General features: G+C 49.5%; 1 protein-coding gene and 1 pseudogene across 1 annotated transcript; one reads left to right on the top strand and one right to left on the bottom strand.

Moving 5' to 3' along the window:
* The first annotated feature begins 14356 nt into the window (after positions 1 to 14356).
* On the top strand, positions 14357 to 16278 carry LOC125516340 (F-box protein At5g07610-like). The gene is made up of 3 exons (XM_048681814.1): positions 14357 to 15099; positions 15459 to 15763; positions 15800 to 16278. Exons 1-3 carry the CDS (start codon positions 14357 to 14359, stop codon positions 16276 to 16278), a joined length of 1527 nt encoding a protein of 508 aa, XP_048537771.1.
* A 2387-nt stretch (positions 16279 to 18665) lies between these two features.
* LOC125516339 lies at positions 18666 to 19894 on the bottom strand (annotated as a pseudogene).
* Positions 19895 to 22070: the final 2176 nt, after the last annotated feature.

The following is a 22070-nucleotide window of genomic DNA, read 5'->3' as shown; positions in this document are numbered from 1 at the left end:
GGGGTCAGTAGGAGAAGACCATAATTAAATTGTTGAAGTGGCTCTTATATGCATTATTGTTGATTTAACCCAGAGCCCATATTACCTTGTCTTCTTCTGTTTATTGAAAGGCAATTATGATGACATATATAATGGACTGACTGAGATGGAAAAGCTGGTATGAACTCGACCTCTTTTGTTTTTGTAAATATGATGAGCCCGTCGTTCTTTATTCAGCGTATTATGAATAAACATGTTTGCAATGACAATTAGAGATCATAGTTGCTTGTGCCATGCTTGATTAGCTATGAGTTATAATGGTTTACCTTGTGTGCCAACATGCTATTGAGATGATTATGGTGTGGTATGATGGGGTGGTATCCTCCTTTGAATGATTTAAGTGACTTGACTTGGCACATGTTCACGCATGTAGTTGAAACAAAATCAACATAGCCTTCACGATATTTATGTTCATGGTGGATTATATCCTACTCATGCTTGCATGCAATGTTTATTAATTTTAATGCATGTACATGGCTGTTGTCGCTCTCTAGTTGGTCGTTTCCCAGTCTTTTGCTAGCCTTCACCTGTACTAAGTGGGAATACTGCTTGTGCATCCAATCCCTTTAAACCCCAAAGTTATTCCAGATGAGTCCACTATACCTTCCTATATGCGGTACCTACCTGCCGTTTCAAGTAAATTTGTATGTGTCAAACTCTAAACCTTCAAATAAACATTCTGTTTTGTATGCTCGAATAGCTCATGTATCAACCAAGGCTGTCCTTATCTTCTGTGTTAGGCGGGTTATTCTCAAGAGGAGTGGACTCCGCTCCTCACTCACGAGAAAATGGCTAGTCACCGGGATGCCCAGTCCCATGCTTTATGCAAACTACATCAAAATTAATTGCAAACAAAACTCCCCCTGGGACCTGATGTATGTTGGAGACACTCGTTGTTTCGAGCAAGTCATGGATTGATGCTTGTTGGTGGAGGGGGAGTATAAACTTTACCATTCTGTTTAGGAACCACCTATAATGTGTTTAACATGGAAGATATCGCCATCTCTTAGTTGTTACGTTGACAATGAAAGTATACCGCTCAAAATGCAATTTATCTCTATTTCAAAACCGAGCTCTGGCACCTCTACAAATCCCTACTTCCCTCTGCGAAGGGCCTATCCATTTACTTTTATGTTGAGTCATCACCCTCTTATTAAAAAGCACTAGCTGGAGAGCACAGCTGTCATTTGCATTCATCATTGTTAATTTATATTGGGTATGACTATGATTAGATCTCTTTTACCAGGAATTACAATGTCTAGTCAGTCCTTGATATTTAAAGGTGCTCTGCATTTATATTTTGCGGTCTCAGAAAGGGCTAGCGAGATACCATCTTGTTATATCATATTATGATTGTTTTGACAACGTGTTGTCATACGAGATTTATTATTATGGCTTGGTAGTTGATTATGCTGTTGATATGAGTAATTATGAGACCTGAGAATTATTGTAAATGTGGTTAGTTATGATATACGCTGAAAATTGAATGCTGGCTTGACATAGTTACAACAACAAGAGCAAACAGAGTTTGTAAAAGTTTTTCTTTCTTTCTTTTAGTTTGTCAACTGAGTTGCTTGAGACAAGCAAGGGTTTAAACTTGGGGGAGTTGATACGTCTCCATCGTATCTACTTTTCCAAACACTTTTGCCCTTGTTTTGGACTCTAACTTGTATGATTTGAATGGAACTAACCCGGACTGACGCTGTTTTCAGCAGAATTGCCATGGTGTTGTTTTATGTGCAGAAAACAAATATTCTCGGAATGACCTGAAACTCCACGAAACATCTTAGAAAAAATAATAAAAAATCCTCGCCAAAGATGAAGACCAGGGGGCCCACACCCTGTCCACAAGGGTGGGGGGCGCCCCCCCCCTCTAGGGCGCGCCCCCTACCTCGTGGCCCCCCTAGATGCCCTCCGACGCCAATTCCAACTCTATATATCTGCTTTCGGAGAGAAAAAAATCAAAGAGAAGAAATCATCGCGTTTTACGATATGGAGCCGCCGCCAAGCCCTAAAACCTCTCGGGAGGGCTGATCTGGAGTCCGTTCGGGGCTCCGGAGAGGGGGATTCGTCGCCGTCGTCATCATCAACCATCCTCCATCACCAATTTCATGATGCTCACCGCCATGCGTGAGTAATTCCATCGTAGGCTTGCTGGACGGTGATGGGTTGGATGAGATTTATCATGTAATCAAGTTAGTTCTGTTAGGGTTTGATCCCTAGTATCCACTATTTTCTGATATTGATGTTGCTATGACTGTGCTATGCTTAATGCTTGTCACTAGGGCCCGAGTGCCATGATTTCAGATCTGAACCTATTATGTTTTCATGAATATATGTGTGTTCTTGATCCTATCTTGCAAGTCTATAGTCACCTACTATGTATTATGATCCGGCAACCCCGAAGTAACAATAATCGGGACCACTCCCGTTGATGACCATAGTTTGAGGAGTTCATGTATTCACTATGTGCTAATGCTTTGTTCCGGTTCTCTATTCAGGGCTGGCCCTGAGGGGGGGCAAGGGGGGCGGCCGCCCTAGGCCCCCAAAATCCAGGGGGCCCCACCCAGGTATGTAGGCAGGCTATGTCCTATGTCAGAAAAATAATCAAAAGAGCCGGGGCGCTGGGCTTCTCGCGGGCAGGCGCGCGCACGCACAAGCAGCAGCAGGCCCATAGCCCGATCCCACCCAGCGAACGATTCGGACGTGATCACTTCACGTAAAAAAACGAGAAATCACGATCCCTTCTTATTCCATGATTTCCATCTCGCACCGATTACCAGTCCCAGCCCTAGGCCGCCGACGCCATACTGTTGCGCCCAGGCTCCTGCTAGTAATGCCTCCTAATCCAGTTCGCTGGCGCCGCTGATTACAATTCCCGCGGACTCCAACTGAATTGCTCTCCGGTATAGCCTCTAGGTCCTGTATAGGCAGGCATACGCACTGACACTCATCAGGTAATCAGGTATATCACGATTGTATTGTCATTCCTTGATGCATAGCCGGCACCGTTCAAGAATTGATGTTTTTCTTTTCAGCACTGCGTGTTAACCATGTCGTCCAGAAACAGGACGCATCCATCGGGTAGCAATAAAAGGAAAATAAAGGAAGGTGCGGATAAATTGGTACAATCACAGCACTGAGACATTCACAAATTTCTCAAGAGTAATATTGGTGCTTCCATTGCTTCGATAAACCAAGATGACGAGTTGGTGATGGTTGCCAAAGAAGAAGAGCAAGAGCAACCAACTAATGAGAATTCAGGAATCGGATCAGCAAGAAAAATATGTCAACACCAACATCGGCGACAACAATGTAAGTGGCTCCGAGAGTGTAGGTAATTCATCAGATACTTAAACACAACATGCTAGTGTTGATGAACAACTAGTTTATACTCCCGATATTTATCATCTAAGAATTTGGGATAGTCCTGATAATAAAGCAAGAGATATCTGAGTTGAGAAAGGGCCTATGAGAGAGGGGGAAATGGAATACCACGTAGATAATGCAGGAAGACATTTTTCATGTGCTCATTATTCATAGGAAATTAAGCAATGGAGAGGAGCATTATACAAAATGGTTAGTATATTCAGAAGATGAAATGCATGGGCCGAAAGAAGCTTTTCAAAGTTGTATTTATTGAAGAATTATTTGAGGTCAACAAAGACTCGCGAGAGGTTAAATGGTTTGGCTACACTACTATGCGTCGAGAGGAAATTATTGGATGACATTGACATTGACCTCATCATAAGTGACTTTGCATCTAGGAATGCTAGAAGAATTTTTGAAGGTAATATATATAAACAATTGTATGTGCATGCTGATTTTAGATGCATTTAACTGTTATTGATATATTCCGTGTATACGTATATTCGTGTTGTTATTATGATGTCTACATTAAGGGCCTCGAGTTTTAGTTTCGCCCTGGGCCCCCAAAATCACAGGACCAGCCCTGTCTCTATTAAAAGGCGGCCTTAATATCCCTTAGTTTCCAATAGGACCCCGCTGCCACGGGAGGGTAGGACAAAAGATGTCATGCAAGTTCTTTTCCATAAGCACGTATGGCTATATACGGAATACATGCCTACATTACATTGATGAATTGGAGCTAGTTCTGTGTCACCCTATGTTATGACTGTTACATGATGAACCGCATCCGGCATAATCATCCATCACTGATCCGGTGCCTACGAGTTTTCCATATACTGGTTTACGCTTATTTACTTTCCCACTGTTACTGTTACAATCACTACAAAAATATCAAAAACATTTACTATTGCTCGCACTATTCTTTTGTTACCGTTACCACCACTATCATATTACTTTGCTACTAAACACTCTGCTGTAGATACTAAGTTTTCAGGTGTGGTTGAATTGACAAATCAGCTGCTAATACTTAAGAATATTTTTTGGCTCCCCTTGTGTCGTATCAATAAATTTGGGTTGAATACTATACCCTCGAAAACTGTTGCGATCCCCTATACTTGTGGGTTATCAGCAATGAACATTGATCGATCCCGCGTGGGACTCTTAATCATCATTACCGCCTCTGTACAGTCCATCTCGACAACAAAGGAAAGCAGGGTCCTGTCCAGGGCGTTATCACACGTACGTATTTCCTTGCAAGCTGTGTAGATGATGGTGCTGGTATCACCCCGCAGGACCATGCCGCCCCCGGCTGCACCCGTCTCCTGTACGAAACTTCCGTCCGTATTCAGCTTGGCCCAGCCTTCACGCGGCCGAGACCAACGCAGCTCCTCACGGTCCTGCTTGTCTCTAGCTGTAGCGGCCCCCAATTTGGTGGCCGGTAAGTGCAACACCATTTTCCCTTTGTCCATGTTCCCCAACGGGTGCTGCTGAATACACAACAAGGAGCTTATGTAGCCATGGAGGAAATGACGTGAGGCTTATATTGGTGGTGCTTGTTTCCCATGCGTGAGCTCATTCCGGATGTACCAAGTCCGCCACATGGTCATTAAGACGATCACGTGGACTGTATCTGAGAATGGCTCCAGCAGACTAAAAAGCCATTCTGGACAAGTGTTACAGATATTGTCGACGTCCGGGAGCGGCTAGTCCATAGCCATCACACGCCATAATTTTTTCGCCAGTGAACACCTGCACATTGCGTCGAAACTGTCCTCCCAATCCACACCACGCAAAAGAGCACAAATCATTAAGTCCGAGAGTGCGAGAAAATTTGTTCGCCCAGGTGGCAAGGGAATTAGTAACCAGCCTCCATGCAAACACGCGTAGCTTAGGGGGAGTAGGGCACCCCCATATGGTCTTCCAGATGGCGCGACGACCATCCAGTGCTCTGCTCGATGCGCTCGCCAATGGACGCTTGCGCTCATCCATGGCGAAGCGGTATGCAGAGCGAATTGTGAAAACACCGGATTTCTCCGGGGCCCAGGCGAGAACATCCTCAATGACCCGTGGGGAGGTCCGGATACGAGTGATGGCGCCGACGTCAACATGAAGGAAGTGTTGGTGCAGAAGGTCCAACCGCCATGCTCCATTTGCATCCAACAGGTCCGCAACGCGATGGAGCCTGCACGTCCCCTAGGGCGTGATGAGTTGGCCCGGCGGCTCCCGAGGCAGCCACTGGTCCCTCCAGATGCGGATGTGGGTGCCGCTACCCACCGGCCATAGTAACCCCTTCTCCAGGAGCTCCAAGCCATATTGGATAGCTTGCCATGTAGTCGAAGCATTTCCTGAGAAAACCGTATCCTCCAAACGCCCCTCGGGGTAATATCGAGCTTTCAATACCCGCGAACAAAGACTCTCAGGTTTGGTCAGAAGCCTTCAAGCTTGCCACGCCAGCAAAGCCTGGTTAAACACCCTGAAATCACGAAACCCCAGTCCACCACTGAGTTTGTGCCTCTGAATTTTGGGCCATGCCTGCCAATGAGTTTTGCGCTTTCCCTTGGACGCTCCCCACCAAAAGTTTCTTACCATCCTATTAAGATCATCACACACGGACATGGGAAGTTTAAACACCCCCATCATATAAGTGGGGATGGCCTGCGCGTCTGACTTGATCATCGCCTCTTTCCCGGCCAAAGAAAGTGTATCACCCCATGCAATAATTCTTTTAGTGAGCCTTGCTTGCAGATTTTGACACTTCCCTTTTAACATTCTATCTTTGGGCGTAGGCAGGCCTAAATAGTTTTCTTCAAAGGTGAGCAGAGGTCATCCTCTAATATGTTCCCTCCAAGATTAAAATTTTCTCATCGAGGTTGGCCCAACAATCTATCTCAGTAACCAGCAATGCTACACTTACGGCAATTTTTCTATGGAAAGCACTTACGGGGCTGAGGTGGAGGCGCATGGATTAATCACGGGCCCGTACTCACACTTAAATGCAGGGGTAGCGATCGATTGTATTGGCACACGTCGTCCCGTAAGTTCCTTCCTCAACTCCAGCCTCGTAAGTGTAGCCTTTTTGCTCAGTAACTGCTCTTCTCCACCATCGGAATATGTCTTCGGTGGCATCATGTGGATCATGTGATAATGAGGACTCTTGGCAACATTCTCTCTTGCGTTGTAATGCAGCTTGGTGTGTATGGGCTCTTCAAGACACTGCTCTTGTGGATGCCGTGAATAGGGTTATGTAAGGGAATGCAAGGTGATGGGTGTTTGAGTTGATGGAGGCCCTCCCCTCTTTTGAATCGTAGAAATACTAACCGCGGGGGAAACGGAGGCACCTTAGAACTCAACGAATTTTGGCCGTTGGATCGATTTCCTGATGTGATATGGCCGTCGAATCTCGCTCCCGATTGATCTGGGCCGCTGGATCGAACGGGAGACGCTATAGCAATGAACAGTTTCACTCTCCACCGGAAATATCTCGTGCCACCGCCGTTATTCCCATGCCTCGCCGAGGGTATTTTCGTCATTTCATGTGTTGGCCCATGACGTGTTGCTCCCGGTTGGCCCGTGGTTGCACAAGACGAGGAAGGGTGTCTGCCTCGCCTCTTCATCCTCCCATTCGCCCCCTTGAAACCCCACCCCATATTCCCCAGACTCTCCGCCGCCACCCTTCGTCCCCCCTGCTCCACCTCCTCCCCTCCCCTCCCGTCGCCCGAATCACCTGCCCACTAGTCGGCACCAGAGGAACGACGGGGCAAGAATACAGATGGCGGCAGCGGCTGGATCTGAAGACGGCGGGGAGGTGATACCACTCTCGTGAGGCCCAACAGCGAGCAGCACTCCTCTTGTTGAGTGCCGAGGGGGTGGGGAGAAGCACCCCTCCTCCCCCGATGACCCGCCCCCAAGCCGCTCCACTACGGCCTCACGCTCTTCATCCCTGACCCACACCTCGACGACCTGCTCGGCGCCTACACCAGGTTCTCTACTTCATTTCGTCCTTCGTCGTTTAGTTTGTCTGTCTATCTCTACAACTTTCTGCAACACCCAGTGATAATATACCACGGAGTTGGCGTCACGCCATACACCTATATTTTTCGTAATTATTACTCCCCAGTCATCGGTTTATAGGGTTCAATTTGAAAATTTCTTCAACCTAGGACTATCTCACTTACAGTGGACCCAACCACGTAGTGTCACCTGAATTGTACGAATCCCACGATCTTCTCTGGAGTATAATTATGCGATCTCTGTTGGCCGGATTGGAAGATGATGAAGTACGTTGCATATACTAACTGCTCGCAATATTTAAGGGCCTCATCTCCTGATCTAAGTTTCCGTTGAAACCATAATTTGCAATCTTTTTTCCTTGCATAAAGAAGAAGAAGATAGGCTTGCATTGCGTTAGTTGCGATCGTGAAAGAGTCTATTCGAATTTTTTTTGAGGAAGAGTCTATTCGATTTAAAAATATACGTGTTTCCGTCTAAACAAACGCACTAATTAATCCACAATCTTTTCATTCCCTCAACTGAATAACTAGCGTCATAGTAGTATATAGGGGGCAGGTAGATCGCTCGGCTGCACGCATGCTGCACATCCACCGCCCCAATGGCACCACGAAAACGCCAACAGAAAAATAACCCTCGTGCGCCGCGGGCGTCGCGGATGCTACCGGCGGACCTCCTGCTGGCGATCGCTGCACGCTCCGACGCCAGAACCATCGTCCGCTACGCCGCCATCAACAAGTCCCTCCACCGTGAAATGGCGGACGCTTCCTTCATCCGACAAGCTGCCACGGCCGGCGTCGTGCCGACGCGGATCCTCCTCGCCTACACCAGTCGCCACAGGCGCCGGAACCACCGCCGCAAGCCCTTTGTCTCTCTGGTCCACCCGGCTACGCCGGCCGCCATGTGCTTCACCGACAAGCACCTCGCGCCCTTCGTGGCACGAAGCGCCGCCGACGATCTCCTCGGCCGGTACGACCCTGTGACGTCGCGCGGCAGCCTCATCGTTCTCGTCCGCCGCCACTATGTTCGCGAGCACAGAAACTCTGATCTGTGCGTGTACGACCCCATGACCGGCCACCGAGCGTTCCTCTCCACACCGCCGGACCTCTCTTTTGACAGGTCTAAGATCGGAAGCTGTTGTCGCCCGTTCGTCCTACTCACTACCGCGGATGGCATAAGCTGCTCCTCTGTGTTATTCTTTGCCCACCTGGCCTGGTGCCGGTTCAAGGGCACAAACTCCATGAGAATCCACACGGCGGCACTGTCCGACAATGGCAATGTCAGCTGGAGTCCTGTCACTGAACACTTTGGCGCCCCCTTAGGGGATCACCACAACGAGCACCATGACGCCGTTGTACTCCCTGGCGGCGTCATCCACTGGCTCCAACATGGCAGCCAGATCCTCACGTATGACGTCCCCACGGGGAAGCTAGGCACGGTGGAGCTCCCAGCCATGCCCATGAACAACAAACCACTCCAGCGTCACCTGAGGATGTCACCAGACAGGAGGCTACGGTTCCTCATGGCTGATGTGTTGATGATTACCATGTGGATACAATTACCTGGTGGCCATGGTTGGGAGTGGGAGGCCGTGATCGATATGGAGGAGAAGCTGCGGTTGTTTGAACCCAACGTCCCTCTTGGCAGTATGGGGATTCAGTTCAAGCGTTCAGGGGAGAGGAACGGCGCGGTCATGTTGCGGATACATGGCCAAAGATGTTTGCTCATTGTCCTTGACTTGTAGACCAAGGAAATTTGTAGGCAACACCTGAACCCCTCCTTGCTATTTGAGGTTGACTTGTCTGAGAGGTTACAGGGCTTGAAGATCTTTTCCTAGTCAGAACTATTAGGGCAGGAGAAGATGCAAATGCATTGAAAAGGATGGATCGAACATTTTGGGTGGCATATGGCTAGCTACCGAATATTATTTAAAATGTTATTTTTGCAAGTCATGTATTTGTTATTATGTGGTCTCTCACCAATTAAATTTGTACCGGCTACTGAACCATCATATTGTTTGTGTTTCATAAAATTTGCAAAGTGATTTAATAGCATTTGTTTTTCTTCTATATCTAGCTGAATGAACTGGAGAAAATAATCCATTGATCTTATCAAGTACTTCTAGTCAAAGTAATTCCAGACTTGAATCACCAAGAAATTGGCTTATGGACCCAGGAAGTGACCATTATTGGTAGGTTGCTTCTTAATAATGCAATCCTGATTTGTTAATATGGGGATTATTCTGCGCCCATGCTGTATAATTTTCAACACATTTATGCTCTAAATATACTACATATCTGTGAATTGTTTCCCCTGAGTACTTAAGTCTGAAGCAAGTTGCATGTTAGTGCATGCATGTGTGACATTCCGTTTACTAACGACCTGCCGAAACTGAAACTTCTTTCGATTATGTTTTTACTTGTTTTGCTAAGGCTATATGGAGTAGTATTTTATATTCCTTTCCATGCATACTTTGCTAATGCAGAGTATAAAATAACTCTGTACATTTTAGAAGTGTCTAGTGAAAGCCAATTTGAACTTCGTTAATGCAAAGGATTAAAAAAAGTCAATTTTTTGTTGCTATTAGGAATATCTAGTGTGCTAGCTCTTTGCTTGTGGTGATGATGATGAGACGAGCAAAGTAGCAATGAATGCTTTGTTACAACAACTAGCAAGGAAAATGGCAGTGTTTCTTGTTGCTTGCAAAGAGAAAGTGGAGTGTGTTAGCATCATGGTTTTAAATAGCCCGCTATAGCTCCGCTATAGCACGCTATAGCGTTTACAAAAGATCTTGCGCTAAGAGACTTTGGTCCAAACAAATGAACAAACATTTTAAATAGCGCGCTATAGCTCCGCTATAGCACGCTATAGCGTTTAGAAGAGGTCCGCCGCTAAGAGACTTAGCGTGCTATTTAAAACTTTGGTTAGCATCCCTAACCTGAAGGCTCCAGCTGCCAGCGGCTCGCCCAGCTCGCAAGCCGCACAACGTCCCCAGCATCTGAAGAAACCCAACCCACGAGTCGTTGGGCCGGCGTGAACCAAGTGATGAGAAGCCCAACTATGCACCCCTACTTCTACCAAGGCGCACGAGGTTAGACACATCCAGAGGATCAGACGGCACGGTGTGGCTGCTACCTACCACTCTCTCCTGTTCCATTTCCCCCTTCCCAAAATTCGCGTAATCCCTGTTCAGCTGTAATCAAGAGATTTGTACTCAAAATCGTGTTGAAGATTATCTAGTGCCACTCAGGATGGTTTGGAGTGGGAGGCCGTGATCGACATGGAGGAGCAGCTACGGCTGTTTGATTCCAACATCCCTCTTGGCAGCATGGTGATTCAGTTCGAGTACTCAGGTGAGAGGAACGATGCGGTGATGTTGCGGACAAATCGCCAGCGCCGTGTGCTTGTCGTCCTTGACTTGGAGACGAAGGAAATACGTAGACAACACCTGAATCCCTCCTTGCTATTTGAGGTTAACTTGTCTGAGAGGTTACAAGGCATGAAAATCCTTTCATGCGCAGAATTATTAGGGCAGGAGAACAGGCAAATGCATTGAGAAGGATGGATTGACTCTATCCCCAAATAATTAATCATCAAGTTTGAGTGGTATATGTCTACCCAATATTCAAAATGTTTTTTTTCACAGTCATGTATTTGGTTAGGTGATCTCACCTATTAAATTTGTATGAGTACAGAACCATCATATTATTTTTGTTTAATTTCTTGAAAGTTGCCAAGCTATGGTGTCACTTTTCTTGTAAACATTTTTTCTTCTATATCAAGCTGAATGAACCGGAGATACAATCCAATGAGCTTATTAATTACTTCCATTGTTCAATATGTACTAAATTGGTTTATGGAACACGAAAGTGACCAGACATTGATGAACTACCATTGGTAGGTTACGTACTTCTCAATACTGCAATAGTTATTTGTTAAACCTAATATGTATGTCAATTATTTGGGATATAATTCTCAAAAGGAGTTATACGCTAAATATATATCTCCACAATGCAACCTTTTCCAGTTTTATTAAATTAAATACTTAAATCTAAAGCATGTTGCATGTTTGTGTATGCCTGTGGCAGTCTGGTGGAGATTATATATTCATGACAAGCATAGTTACTCGAGTAACGGTGCACATCTGCTGCTATTTGTGTTCATTTGGTAGAAACATTTGGTCATGTTGCGCAGAGCAACTAGCTTCGACGCCTTGCACCTCATGCCTTGCCCTCGTGGACCAGAGACGTCCATGCGGACTCCCCCCTCCCCCCCAATAATCCGAAGGTAAGCCGACGGAGCCCTCCCCTCCCCCCCCCTTCCCGCAGTCACAACGGTAGGGACGCAGACGGTGAGACTGGAGAATAATCCGAAGGTAAGCCGACGGACCACCCCACCCCCCCACACACACACAGCCGTAACGGTCGATGCATCACAGAAATCGTAGCTGGAGAAACCGACGAGCTGGCTCAAGCAAAGCGGTAGCCCTTTTTGCCGTTTGTCGAGGTAGCTGAGAGCGTAGGATGGTGTAGCCGTTGTCGAGGTAGCCGTGCGAGGAACGCCGTTCGACGTCGAGTCGGGGTGGCCGGTGTCGAGGTAGTCGCCGTCGACAGCGAAGAAGAGCCGCGGCGGCTAGGTCAGAAGCGCGGCGACGGTGCCCGAAGTAGGTGAGGAAGAACCTAACAGCATGATAAAGATCGGCAAAGACGGTGGCGATCCCGCACCTAGGGAGGCGGCACGACGCATACCACATAGAAGTCAACACGCGGGGACGGCAGAGTAGACCGCGTGCCACAACGCTACGACCCGAAGAGGCGATGCAGCGGCAGCGCGTGGGTCAGGGCGATGGCGGGGAAGACCTCATGACGATTGCAGGGACCGCGTGCCACACTCGCTACGGCCGACCGGATGACGCAGCGGCAGCGCGAGGGTTGGTGCAGCCTTGGGGACGGCCTGTAGCGAATGTCCTCAGGGCGGCGGTTGACCGCGGGCCGCGGCACTATGGCCCGAACAGGCAATCCCGTTGCTCGATCGGTGGATAGGCGTGTAAACTTCGACGTTGATCTTCACTGAATCTCTCAAGACGCGCGCAAGTGACTGGCCGCGCGGCATGGAAGAAGAGAACTAGCTGCTCGATCGGTGATGGAGGTGTCCGCGGTGTGGGTCGGCCGATCGGACCAGACATGCGCGTGCAACCGGGCGTGGAACGGGCTGTGCAAAGGCGGATTGAACGGGCCCGTACATGCATGCGAGCAGCCAGAGCCCAACATGCAGCCATACACCTGATGAGGCAGGTGCATGAGATGCCCACGCCACATGCAGACCGCATCGGTGCGTGAGGCCGCGACCACTTGGCATGTACAATGGTGATATCTTACGAGTGTCACGTAGGATAAATGATAAGGTGGAGGACAGAGAATTCATAAGAAAAGGCTTGTTTTCTTTTATTTATGATAAGACAAGAGATGATCCCTTAGCACAATATGTCTCATCACATTTTTAGGAATTGCTAGTTATTGAAGATAAGGCTAAAAGATGACCCATTATAGATATTTTTCTTTGTCATCTCTAAATTACATGCAAAACTTAAGATAAGACTATCTTATCAATCATTTTACATGCCCTCAACGAGGATACGAGGTCCGCTCGGGTCAGTGCGCTGGCAGACATGCGTGAAGCTTGAGGCACCATCCAGCAGGAGTCGATGAAGATGTCGACAAAGGAGACACGCGTTTAGATGACGAACGGCGGCAAGTGACTCAACATGGTCTATAGATCAGAAAACCAAAAAAGAACACTGATCAAACGACCGACGAGAGAGAAAACTGCAGATCAATTAATCGGGAAATAGACTCTCTAGGGCAGTCGATCAACGCGATCGGCGGACAAACCCTAGGTACGGGTTGCGTGGCCCCCGACGGCGGTTATGGAGGCCGACCGCCCCAGGGGCGGGGCATAGGGCTGAAGAGATAGGCGACGGGTAGGGTTGGATCGGTTAGGCTGATACCACGTTATAAGGGAATAAAAAGGATTGGTGGAATCGTCTGTTGTATTGCTTGAGGCTCATGGACATATATATAGAAGTACATCATCATCTTAAAGTACAAGGTAATATAAAATAATATCCTACACTATCGTAGCTTTCTTAATAATCACAATACTCAACACAGACGACCCCAGTCACCGAGAGCAGCAAAACCGTGTCATCCGAACTGGCCAGCGTGCAAATACCCGAATATGTACTCATAAACATATGTGAGTATTTAGCCATCTACAAACAATGTTTTGGTTACCGAATGAAACATTTTTATTGAGGGGAACTAGTAAACGTGGTTAGCATGGTTACCGAGAAATACAGATATTTCGAACGAATTTTATAGTTGAAATTTGAATTCAAATAAGTACATGAACGAACATTTGAACCAGAGACATCTCAAAACAGGAAGTAGGTTGCTACCAACACACCAGAACCAACTCCCGTGGCATTAATTACATCCTACATACTTTACTATAAATCGAGAGTTTAAATTTAAAAAATTCAAAAAATGGTATTTTTTGCTCAGTATATGGATTTACCGAGGGGCACGGAAATACACAGTAACCATGGGAAATCTCAAAATTTGGACAGGTAACCAAAACCTTGCTACAGAGACATATTGGCTTCCTTATATATGTGAACTTTTTATTAAAGCAATATAATAATGGGCCCCAACTTTGGAGTCAAAAGATATAGACTTTGCCTCGTATACTACTCCAGGTCCAATACGTCTCCAATCGCTGTCCGATTTGTGCACGATAATCAGGCGCTGATTATACGTCGTACCAAAATCATACGCAAAATATCGGACGTGTAGCAGCGCTCGGCCGGTCATATAGCCGCGCGTGCGGATCGCGGACGACTGGAAACTAGAAAAGGAGCGGCGAACGAGAGCGATCGGCAATGGCCTCGAATCCGGTCGTGCTACCCAGCGACGTCCTCGCGGAGGTCCTCCGGCGCCTCGTGCCGCACACCCTAGCCGCGGCCCGGCTGGTCTGCAGTGCATGGCGCGACACCGTCGACGCCCGCCTGCGTGGCCACCTGCTCTCGCGCTCGGTGCGCGGGATCTTCATCAACTTCACCCGCCTTAGATTCTCGGAGTTCTTCTCCCGTCCCTCGACGGGCCCGACGATCTTTGGAGGGCTCGACTTCTTGCCCTGCATGGGCGTCACCGTCACGTACCACTGCAATGGCCTATTGCTTTGCCGGGGTCTGAGACACGAGTGCGACAATGCACTGCCGTGTGATTATGTCATCAACCCGGCCACGCGTCGGTGGGCGCGTCTACCCCAACGTCCTGGATCAAACGTGTTGGGATTCGATCAAAGTGCCTACCTCGCGTTCGAACCGACCATGTCAACACACTATCAGGTATTTTTGGTTCCATGTGTGCTAGCTGCCGGTGAATCGCACAGCGATCATGATGATGCGTTGCTAGAATCGGAGTGGCCTCCAGAGTTATACGTCATCCATGTGTTCTCATCGGCGACTCAGCAGTGGGACAAGAGGATCTTTATTCGAGAAGGGGAGGCTGCAGGGCTCGTCCGCAACATGCATTCGGATTTGTGGTATAATCTATATCATTATCATGCCGTCTACTCGCGAAGCACGCTCTACATCCAATGCGAGCATGGCTATCTCATGAGGTACTACTACTTACTTGCTCCTATGTCATTATTCTCGTTTAGCAAGGGCTCGTCTGGTTCGTAGGATTTTGAAATCAAAGTAAAAGATTGTGATGTCCACTCGATGTCAACCCTTCTAAATTTTCGAATATGCTCACACTTAATGCTATGAATTTTTAGGAATTAGGTCAATATGAACACAATCCGAAGAGTCTAGTACGTGCATTCCCATGAAATGAATGTCATACATAGCAAACAAATGTAGGAAAAATCCTATGGGAATTTTCTAGAAAATCCTACAAATCCTCCCACAATCTATACTGCTATGATTCACTCATGTTGTTATTAATCTGTTTTACCTGATTGTTTTGTGTCTGCAGAATGTGTTTGTCAGATGACACGTACAGAGTAATTAAACTACCAGGTGTCAGTGAATTTTCACTAAAAGGATATCCTGAGCACCATTTGGGTAGATCACTGAGAGGGGTGTATTGTGCAGTACCTCATAAGAGGAGTCCGCTTCTTCAGGTTTGGCATCTCAATGAATCGTGCAGTCAAATAGAGTGGGTGCTAAACCATGATACCACTCTTAAGACCTTTGAACATGAGGACTATGCTCAACAAATGGGTAGACAATGGATCTTACAGGATGTTAACTACCGTAAGTCGTTGCCTGAGCATAATGGTAATACACATGAAATTAACAGAGCGACAGTGGAAGAGAAATATGAATGGAACTCCGACGAGGATAACATTCTTGACATTGAATATGATGTTGAAGAGGATAACGTTCTTGAAGAGGGATATGAAGGAAATTATTATTTCCTTGGGTTTCATCCTTATAAAGAGATTGTCTTCTTAATTTCATCAAGGAGAAAAACAAGAGTACTGGCATATGATTGCAACAGCTCGAAATTTCAAGACATGGGCAATGTGTGTTCAGCATATTACAACCCGGTCTGCGGACTACCATTTGGGGAGATGGACTCAGCTTTCCCGTATACGCCTTGCTGGATAGGCGAGTTTCCTGGAAACGAATTAGAATCGCTATTTGAAGATAAGGAGCTTCGTAGGAAAAAGTTGGAATTGGAAGAGGAATCCAACCTTTCATGCATGGACGTGTACGGGATGCGCAAGTTCCATGGGCGCGCCAAGAGGACCAAGGACTCTGCCACCAAGATTCATCACAGATGGCACTAGTAGGAACCCACCTTGACCGACATGAAGGCCAAGGCGACCAAGTTGGACCTTGGCAAGGCCACCAAGAAGCTAGAGTGTGGAAGTTAAAAGTTGCAGGCAGGGCATAAGAAATTCCTACCGCTGACTGCTCCTGCAAAGAAAATTTTGTGCTGCAGATCGCATGCTAAAACTAGGATGGCCTCACGTTGATAAATGCAGCTTCTGCAAACAAGTGCTAGCTGCTACAAAAAACATCGAGAGTTTGCTTAATATATAGATAGTATTGGAATCAAATGCGACGTAAGAGACCTGTCTGCTAGGGACTAGTGGTAGGCTAGCTAGCTGCAATATAATTCTTTGTATCCCCTTGTAAACAAACCGTAAGATCAGAGAAATAAATGGGTGTGACATGAGCCTTTTCCAATCAATCCGCATCTCGTGTATTGCGTACGTGTGCATGAGTGCTTTGTGCATTTCCAGCAAGCCATAGTAGCTAGGCTGCTGAGCTCCTATACTAGGGTCTCGCCCAGAAAGAAATTGGGCCTTGCTAGTCTGTCGTATGTTCCTCTCATCGGAAGTACACGTCAGATCACAGCGTCGATGTTGGGCCTGTGCCAACAGATAGTACTATGTACATAACTTGCTTTTTTTTTTATGAAACACACCAGACGCTGTTTTTGATTCATTAAGGGTAAACTCCATATGGAAAATACAGGGTATGGGCATGCCAAAAAGAAATGTACACCAAGGGTAATAGCTGTACACATGTAAGAAACAGGGGTTGGGGAGGGCCAAATTGCACTATAATTGTGCCAACCATTTAACACCTTTGATTCTAAGCCATGTGTGAAGTTCATCAGAGATCAGGTTGCATGTTCCAATGAAATCATTGGCTTTGGTGTTGAATATCCTGTTGTTTTTTCTTTCCAAACCTGACACCAGATGAGCATCGGAAGCGCGGAGAAATATTTGTAACGTTGCGCGGGGATGTTGTCCAGAGTGTGTAGCCACCATTGTACCAGCGAGATCGTGTCTTGTTGTAGCTTGGTCTAAGATCAAACCGATAGGTTAATCTGGTCAGAAAGTAGCCCCAGACAGTAGCAGTAAATGGGCAAGTTGCAAACAGGTGGACAGCAGACTTGAAGCCAATGTTACACAGTTGGCAAACAGGATTGGCAGGCCAATTCCTTCTTGGGAGATTATCTGCTGTTAGGCATTTTCCTTGTATGGTTAGCCATGCAAAGAACTTCACATTTTGAGGGATCTTAATCTTCCAAATGATGTGTGAAAAAGGCGTCTAAACCCTTCTAATGAACTGGCAATAGTAAGCTGAACTTGCAGGGTAACTATGTTTAATTCGACGTAACTTGCAGGGTAACTATGTTTAATTCGACGTAACTTGCAGGGTAACTATGAACAGGAAGGTCTTGGATCGAAGAAGGGTGAGCCGAGTTGCATTTCCTTGCTAGCAGCTGGATGTACTGTAGCAGAAAACCTATGTTAGAGAAGCAAGTGCAAGTGCAAGTACTCCCTCCATCGCACAATATAACATCATTTTTCAAGCAAACATAGCTTCAGAAACGATCTTACATTGTGAGACAGAGGGAGTATCTATTAGTTCTGATTAGAGTCAGTGACAAAATTACTAGGTAGTGGATTAGGTTGTTAGATGTGACTGGATGAGGTGCTCCTATTACCCGGCCTTTATGCCGGTGTTGCATCCTATTGACGTTCCACGACATGTGCTCATCAGAGAAACTACATGGCAGCGCAATTACTGAGAAGTTAATCCTCGAGCATCTTACATGGGTACTACAGAAACATTTATAAGTGAACTGAGAGCTACTGAAGCAGTAATTCCTAGTGGTCTGACATGGCCGCATTTCAGAAACTTGATTGTGCTAATATATAGCTAAAATGTATCTGCAGTTTTCTGAATAGTTTGATGAGTGAGTTTAAATGTGGGTGCATCAGGTAAGCAATAGCAGAAATCAATTGAGATGGTGTTTTTCTAGTTGTCCAACCAATCAACGAACATAACTTTGGATTGTAGAAATTGAGAAGAAACCAGTCAGATAAGATTATCATCAGAGGAAACAACACAACCTTGTAATTTGTAAATTGTAACAACCACGGAAATATTCATCAGTGCAGTTTTTTGTAGGCCCAGCTCCACAGCACCCTGTGTCCAGACTGTTCCATCGAGGCTCCCACGCATAGGGATATGGGGTACTAAGGGGCTCGGCCTTGGATAAAACTAGCAAAACCGTAGAGCTACGATTAATGGGGCTACAATTTTCATACAAAGGGGAAAATAAAACTTGTAAAATTTAATTGTTTTGTCGTACACGTGTGCTTCTATTGTTGATTATGAAGTTGAGATTGGAACCAGAACTGCAAAGAATTAATCACAAAGTGCTATTGAACGTTGGAACCCAAGCCGTCAAACTCATCTCATATGGGATATTCTGGGTCGTGTATATGACCCTATGATCTGAGAACCACCTCACGATCTTCATGGACTGCAGGTCGAGCCAAAAGAAACCGTTGCATGCAGTGATGAGCACAATGCCACTACTCTCGGCGAACCACACTAGGTTGAATTTGACTGGCTTCATCGGTGGAATGCAGCTCCCGCCTGCCTTGTCAAGGAACCGCAAAATTGTCTCCGTCATGTTGATCACCACATGTGGTCGTTGCTTCCACTTGGCTGTATGTTGCGATTGTGCCCAAGCTGATATCTTATCATCGTGGGCGACAAGCACGAGCACATCCCCACACCGACGATGTTGCCAGAAGTTTTTGATGCTCTTCGTTGTGTGCGAACCCTTTCGGGAGCTCCGTCACCAACACCTTTGCTGCTTTGACACGGAGCCTGAGGATGTAGGATCCGGTGTCAGTCTGGCATAGCCAGTGCACATCGCCGCCGGTGACCAGGGCCTTGCCGAGGCTTCGTTGAAACCTGCTTTGTAGGTTAGGAAGCCAGGTCTCGGTGTAGAGGCCCCACGCGCCATGCTCTGTCGAGAAGGTCTGGAACTGCAGGTTGCCGCCATATGGTGACATATCTAGACATGCCTTGACCACTTGAAAATGCCGGCAACGGAGGTGGCCGCCTTATCACAGTCACCAACCAGCAAGACATAACTTTTCTAAGACCACCCACGAAACATCGGTTCAGATGGCAGGGTCAGGCTCCTACCGGTGGCCGGGTCGCACACACGGAGCTCTTTGGCCACGCCCACACGGGCGAGCACGAGACCATCACGCGACGGGAAAGCCTCCACGTACGGGTTGATGTGCGCAGCTTGGTGGCATCCGGTGCGCTGGTGTCCAGCAGAAACAGCTTCTCCTTGGGCTTGGACCAGTCGTGGGACCCGTAGATTAGGTGGCCGCGCAGGAGGGGGAGCACGAAGCGGTCGCCGTGCTGGAGGCGGAGGGGGCCGCAGAGGCTGATGTATTCCTTGACGCGGCAGCGCATGTCCACGCAAGTGGCGGCACAGCGCACGAAGGTGGCCGGGTCGGTGCGCGCCGCAATGTCCACCAGAACGTCCAAGGGCAGCGACGCTGCCTTCTGCCGCCGCCCTCTTGTAGCTTGCGTCTGTGACCTGGCGTCGCTGCCGCCGCGGCCGCCTACCATGGTTGACGCCTCCATAGATGGCCGCAGCTCCGTCCAGAGCAAGGTCCGATCGCGTCCCGGTCGATGCGGTATAATTAGCCCATATTATAGATATGCATCGTAGTTGATATAAGTAGGATTAAGGGTTTCCGTAATTGTTTGGTAACTAGACATCGTGTCCATGATTGACACGTGGTCGATCCTCTGTATGTACGTAGCAATAGATTGTTGGTTTCCAGGAGCACCATGCCGAACGCGCAGCCAGAAAGCTCATGGCGGATCTTGACCTTGGCAATAGTTTAGCACGGAGGGAGTAGTGATGGGCTCCCGCGACTCGGAGGGCGACTCGCCGCGAGGTCCCCGACCGCCGGCGGCCTTGCTGCCGGGATCTCCACCCCGCGACCTCCCCGTCCGCTGCGGTGGCTGCCGCGCCGCCAGCCCCCCCGCCCCCCCCCCCCCCCCCCCCCCCACGCCCGCTGTGCCTGCTGTCCCCGCATCCCCTGAACCGGTCGGGCCATCGCGCTGGGCCGACCTCGCGGAGGAAGACGACGTGGCTGCCGGACGGCCGGTGGTATGCCGGGAACCCCCAGTTCGGCCGCCGTCGACCCGCAGGGATTGCACCCTCCCCCCTCGTCGGGGCAGATCGGGCTCCATCCCGCGGTCGCGCCGGTACCCTGAGGCGGTCTCCCCACGGACGCTTGGCCAAAGGGCTTCCCTTGGGTCCCGAACTGCTCGCCGCCGCCGCGCCCAGGCGTGGGGCGTCGCTGGGCGGTCGGACCAGGGGTGTGCCCGGGTCTCATGGCGTTCCTCCACCCCACTGGCACCCTCCTCCCTGGCCGGCGCGTCGCCGGGCCTCCAGCCGGCCACTCCGACTCGCCCCCCCGTTCTCGTGCGCCGCTCGCCGCCGTTCATTGCGTCGTTCGGGGCTTCCAGGCTCAGCTACTCACCCCGTCTCGCTCCACGGCAGCATCGACCTGCGCTGGCCCCGTCCAGGACGCCGGTTCCGGCCGCGGCGGCGGGAGGGGAAACCCTCGCTGCCTCCCCACCTCCTCGCGGGCTGGGCCGACCCCAGGCGGGCCGTCCCCTGATGGACCGGCCAAGGATGGGCCCTACGATTGGCACCTGGGCCGCTCCGATGCTGGGCTGGCCCACTCTGCCCCGGTCCGCTCCTGGGCCGCTCGGTCCGCCGGTTAGGTCGATATGGCCTCCGGCTGGCTTCCCCAGGCCTCCATCCTCTCCACCGAGGCGCAACCTAGCGACAACCCTACTCCCTGCACCCCCCTCCATCCCCGCCGCCACCCAACTCCCCTTGGCGCTAGTCACGCTCGCGCCTCAGGCCGCCCCCCGAACCCACACCCATGCCGCGGGACTGGGGTGACGAGGGGACTCGCCCCAAACGACGCGCCGACGACCGCCGTGATGCTGTGCGCCCATCGCCTGAGGCGCTCCACCGAGAAGAAGACCTGCGCCGGCACCTTTCGGCGCGCGATGGCCGTCGATCCCCCCCCCCCCCCCCCCCCCCCGCCCCCCCCCCCCCCCCCCCCCCCCCCCCCCCCCCCCCCCCCGCGCCGACCGGCGCTCGCCTCCCCGCACGGACACCCGCTCCCCTCCACGCCGTTCGCCTGGACGGGTTGATCGCCGGGGCCGATCTCGGTCCCGCTCGCCCGCTCCTGGGGCAGACTGGCGCAACCAACGGCGTCGCTCCCCATCTCCGACGCGGCGCCGGGACGACCGCTCCCCCACCCGCTCGGGCCGCTCGCGCTCGCCTCCCCGTTCCAACCAGCAGCTCTCCCAGCCCGCACCCACCGCCCCTGGTCGTCGGTACCAGCCACCCCGCGACGAGCCGGCCTTCCCTCGCACTGCTAATGGGGCAGGCCGCGGCCGTCAGGGGGCTAAGAGGAAGAAGAAGCGAGGTCTTGGTCGTGGGAATGGTGGTGCCCCTCCACTGGCTCCGACACGTGACCCGGCGACCGCCTCCGCCAATCTCGCCCGATCCGGGAACCAACCACAAGACCTTCAGAAGTGCTTCAACTGCGGCCTCGCCGGCCATTCGCAGGTCGCCTGCACTAGCCCACCGTGCTGCTACATTTGCTCGGACTCGGGCCACCCGGCCTTCCTATGCCTGGACCGCCCCGTGTCGGAGGGGATCATGATGTACGGGCACGACATTAAGGGCATGGGCTTCTTTCACATCGAG

This window comes from Triticum urartu, chromosome 6 (assembly GCF_003073215.2).
Source record: "Triticum urartu cultivar G1812 chromosome 6, Tu2.1, whole genome shotgun sequence".
Taxonomy (NCBI): Eukaryota; Viridiplantae; Streptophyta; class Magnoliopsida; order Poales; family Poaceae; genus Triticum; species Triticum urartu.
The sequence above is the reverse complement of the archived record's forward strand: the minus strand, read 5'-3'. Positions and strand labels throughout refer to the sequence as shown.